Genomic DNA, 4345 nt, shown 5'->3' on the forward strand with positions numbered 1-4345 from the left:
AGAGGAATCTACCTCGGCGCTCTGTAATTGGCTGCTAAAGCTAGCGCAAGCACTAACGCCTGCGGCGTACATTAGCTGCGGCGCCAGTCGCTAATTGGCTTAGGTGTGGCGGTGCTAGCTGCTTATTGGCTCAGGAGTTTGCAGGGGGTAAGGTGGATTTTCTCTCCGAGGGTCTGAGTCAACTGAGATAACCTTAACCGTCCTGCACACCTACAGTCACGTGTTTGGTCTAGATTAAGGCTGCCACTCAATGGTGCCGATCCCATCCCCATCCTCCAAGCAAGGTAACGAAGGCAATTCTTTATAAGCGACCCCCACTAGTAAAGCTCTCTGCCGCGCCAGTGCTGACTCTAAACCTCATGGCGAGACAGCGCCTAGAAAGCCTCTATTCGACCTCTTCCATCAACCATGCAGCTTTGCAGTTCTGCGAATGTTGCCTTTATCTCTTGCGCCGCCCGTGTAAACTCTCATAATCGTGAACGGCGTTCGGCTCTCCACTTGTCCTGCTACAGGTCTCCAACATCATCCGGGCAACGATTTGACCCTCTGCTTTCATAGTACCATAAAGCAGTGTATCCCCGAAGCTGGCGAATCCTTTGTCCTTGAAGGGCTTTCCTTACGTCTTTGGAAGCATTCCTGTACAGTACATGAGCCACGCAATCTTTGTACTCACCCCACAAACAGGGCTAGTCCCAAAGCTCTTACCTCCGGCTTAGACTAGGGGACTACGAATGCGGAGACAGAGCATGTTGAACTCGGAGGGGTGGGAGGAAGGGGGCCGTTAGAGTTCAGTCTCCTTCTATGTTTGTGATATTGAGCGTACTTCGGATTTCACTTCTAGTATTACTATTCGCTTCCTATCCTTCATTAATTAACTCATCCTCATCATCAGGGCTATCACCCAGCTCCCATTCCATTATTAAATCGACACATGCTGATTGCCTCGAACCGTCAGAATCCTTTTCATCATAAACCAAGTCCCATAAGTAGTTATTACTCTTTAAAATGTCAAGGGGGCACAGACCCTGAACATCTTCCTTGAAGAAGGCAACTGCCTTTCCTCCCTTCACTCCTTTTGCCTGATGGTCGGCGCCATGCTGGAGAAGCATCTCAATTGCCGTGGTGTTCCTACCCCATGCTGCAAGTTGAAGTGGCGTTAGTGCGTAGCCAGGGGCATCAGGATCTGCCCCAAGCTCCAACAATAGGTCCATGCCAACCCCCGTAATTATGAGCTCAGGGGGGCAAACCAAATTTACTAACATACAAGTAGCATCAATATCATTCCCTGCGTACTCAAGGAACCGCCCAATACAGCCCTGACTCGAGAGTGAAGAAGCAAGGATAACAGGAATAGTCCCAATGCACGATCTTAATTTCCATTCCCATTCATCTGGGGCTGGAACAGTCCAAATATATACCTTTTGCTGAATAGCGCAGAGTTCTTTGATATCCTTATCCTTCATGAATTCTTCCGCAATTGGATTCAGGTTTCTTAGAAGCAAATTGGTCAGAATTGAAGCGTCAACACTTGATAGTGGCAGTTCCCACTGTGGAATATCCTCAGCCATTGAACTGAAATGAAAATTCCCATTTCCAAATTTAACATTTCTAACGCAAGCGAGAGATTTGTAATGCGGCCTGCTAGGGTCAAAAAAGTGGCAGACCAAGCAGAACAATTTCGTGTTGCCGAGTATTAAATTCATCGCAGCCTCTTCACTGCGGTCTGGGCCGTTAGGATTGTATTTGGCTAGTTGACCGCAGGAAGCAACTGCGTAGGCCTCGGCGCTATCGAGCCAGCGATAAGCCTTAGGGGGGGAAGTGAAGTTAAGAGCTTGAGAAAAAATGCTCGTAGAGAATTCCAAGTGAACCTCCTTATCGTCAAGGGCGAAATATGCGGCGGACGAGGACCGGACTCTCTCTGAGTAAAGGTACTCTTTGACTGTGTAATGCGCACAGGAGACCACCTCCACTATCTCAGTTTCGGCAACGACTTTAGACCCTTCCCAGTCTTTGAGATCTTCGAGATCATCTTCTCCAACAGTTCTCGACTGGACATCAATAAGACAACCACATAGATCCCTCAAGAGCTCTACATCGTATGCATTCTTCGCTAGACACTGTGGTTCGTAAAGGTCTGCTGATGTACCTTGCACAAGTACTCGCAATGGAATCGGTTCATCTGTAAACTCGAAACCGCGAATAATGTCATTATGACCAAGTATCCAAAGAAGAATTTTTCGGACAACTCGCCGATGTCGTTCCGAAATTTGCTGGAAGATTTTCTCGTATGCTGCATCTAGATCTGGGGGCAGATTTTGAAGTTCTTCGTGTAGATCCGTGGTCGGCTGCAATCGTTCAAGAATATGCAATTGGCAAACGGCCCATTGGAACCTGGTTATGGCGAGGTTAATAGAGTTAGCGACTTGCGCAGAAATAATATATTCTTTCGACGAGAAACGTACATTCCTTGTGCGCCATTTACAATCGCATTTTCCATTTCAGGGAAAAACTTTTTCCACTTCTGCAGCTTCTTATTGCGACTGAGATTAGACCTGACTGCTAAACGGATATCTTGGTCTACAAGCGGGTTGCTCATTGACACCGACATCGAAACATCTGCCAATGTGGTCTCGATATCATAGTAGTTGCGACTGGTGGCAAGCAGTCGTACGTTTTGAAACTCAGATAATTTCTTCAGGACATGAAGCAGTTTCCCCCGCTCTTTACTTTCATCCACAGCATCCAAGATGATGAAAACCCGTTGGAACCTACGAAGAATAATCTGAAGAAATTTCAGGAGGTCCGTAATGGGAGGCTCGCACCTCTCACTATGAGCCTCAATGAGGAGTTTGGGGACAAAGGACGACCGCCGACAAAGGCGGGAAACTACCCAGCGGAGAAATGGCTCAGTTTCTTCCTGGGTATTTTGGTTGCAGTAATAAAAGGCATATTCTTGGTCCTCGTGGCTGCCGCAGAATTTCTTAACTTGCTCAATGAGATACGATGCGAGAACTGTCTTTCCACACCCTGGGATACCATGTAGCCACAGGAAATTTACAAGGGGGTTGTCACCAAGCCATGCCTGCCATTCTGGAGTTTTGTGTATCCATTGGGAGGTCTCCGGCTCATGATTCTGGAAAGAGGCATTGTGCTTAGCAGAAGGATTCGTTAATTGGAGCCAATCGAGAATAGCATCCCTGGTTTGGTCTAAATGCTTTATCAGCTTTCTATACTATTAAATAGACTGAATTCTCCTAACTGGTCAAATTATCTTTCATTTCTTCTCGTATTTTGCCGATATCATCTTTGATTGCTCGTATATCTTGTCTTTACCATAATAGTGAGAAGACATTATAATGTTAAGCGCACCGGGAACTTACACCATGCTCCCAGAAAGGGCCAGGAGAATTGTTCCCTTTTGTTGGGAAATCTCTGCCAAAAGTTTCCTGGCCTTGGATTCCTTCAACGCCCAGGCGAGAGTAGCAAATGTGATCTCGGATGTTTTGCGTTTCTTCCCAGATGATAATAAGATCGCATCCCATCCTAGCAGAACCTCTAGCTTTTCAACAGCTATTTTACATCGCTGAAGGGACCCGTTGATACCGGTTAAGACGGGAATCTCAAGCGTCCTCGAGTCTCGAAGCTGCTCGAGAATGAATCGAAGGCTTAGGATCTCGGAGTGTATAAGTTGGATATCGTTCGGCGCATCTTTAACAGTGTCAATAATGTGCTTGGATATTTGAATGACCCGGTCTAGGAGCTGAAACAAGGCAATTCCAGCGGCGGCTACCTCCATGGAGACCAAGATTGAGTAGCCAGCTGACAATGAGCTATGCACAAGCAGATATGAAGACTTGCAATGTCGCTTGCATTTGTTGAAATACCCTGCCAGCTCATGTATCAACTAGCAAGTTCAGGAACCGCTACGACATGCGTAATTCCGGGTTGGCGGGATCGATCCAAGTCCGAGGCTTTGGAGGTTGGAAGGCAGACATTAACTTTAAATCTAGGAGCCAGCCCCGTGCATGCAGAAATAGCTGACTCAGACGAGGGTTTACCTTGGAAAAATGGCCGGGTCTGTTGGAATTTTGGGCTGGAATGCTAACAGTGGTGGCTGTTCAGCCGCTAATGCAGCTGCCGATTTCTTGATGGGCTGACCACAGGGCAGACAGGACATGCTACCCGGAGCCTTACATATGCGCGCCATGATGCAGTAACAGAGCTGTTGCGGCTGTGGCAACTAGCCCGAGGCTGTCGGCCCTTTGGCCGGCACGACGGACTCGCGTTTCTTCTCGCGGCATAATCATTTTCACCGACTTTACTATTGAGTTCGTGATCCGTGTAC

General features: G+C 47.5%; 1 protein-coding gene across 1 annotated transcript; it reads right to left on the minus strand.

Annotated features, from left to right (window-relative positions):
- Positions 1–790: 790 nt before the first annotated feature.
- K441DRAFT_701105 (uncharacterized protein) lies at positions 791–3977 on the minus strand. Its single transcript, XM_067653304.1, has 4 exons — positions 3381–3977; positions 3260–3327; positions 2463–3207; positions 791–2391 (listed from the first exon to the last, which is right to left on the minus strand). The coding sequence occupies exons 1-4, from the start codon at positions 3794–3796 to the stop codon at positions 858–860; spliced, it is 2763 nt and encodes a 920-aa protein (XP_067497103.1). The 5' UTR covers positions 3797–3977; the 3' UTR covers positions 791–857.
- Positions 3978–4345: the final 368 nt, after the last annotated feature.

This window comes from Cenococcum geophilum (assembly GCF_001692895.1).
Source record: "Cenococcum geophilum 1.58 unplaced genomic scaffold K441scaffold_83, whole genome shotgun sequence".
NCBI lineage: Eukaryota > Fungi > Ascomycota > Dothideomycetes > Gloniales > Gloniaceae > Cenococcum > Cenococcum geophilum.

Coding starts and splice junctions, on each gene's coding strand:
- K441DRAFT_701105 (XM_067653304.1), bottom strand. CDS start 3,796: ATGGAGGTAGCCGCCGCTGGAATTGCCTTGTTTCAGCTCCTAGACCGG. Junction 3,328..3,380: donor GCCCTTTCTGGGAGCATGGT/GTAAGTTCCCGG, acceptor ATTATGGTAAAG/ACAAGATATACGAGCAATCA. Junction 3,208..3,259: donor AATGAAAGATAATTTGACCA/GTTAGGAGAATT, acceptor TAAAGCATTTAG/ACCAAACCAGGGATGCTATT.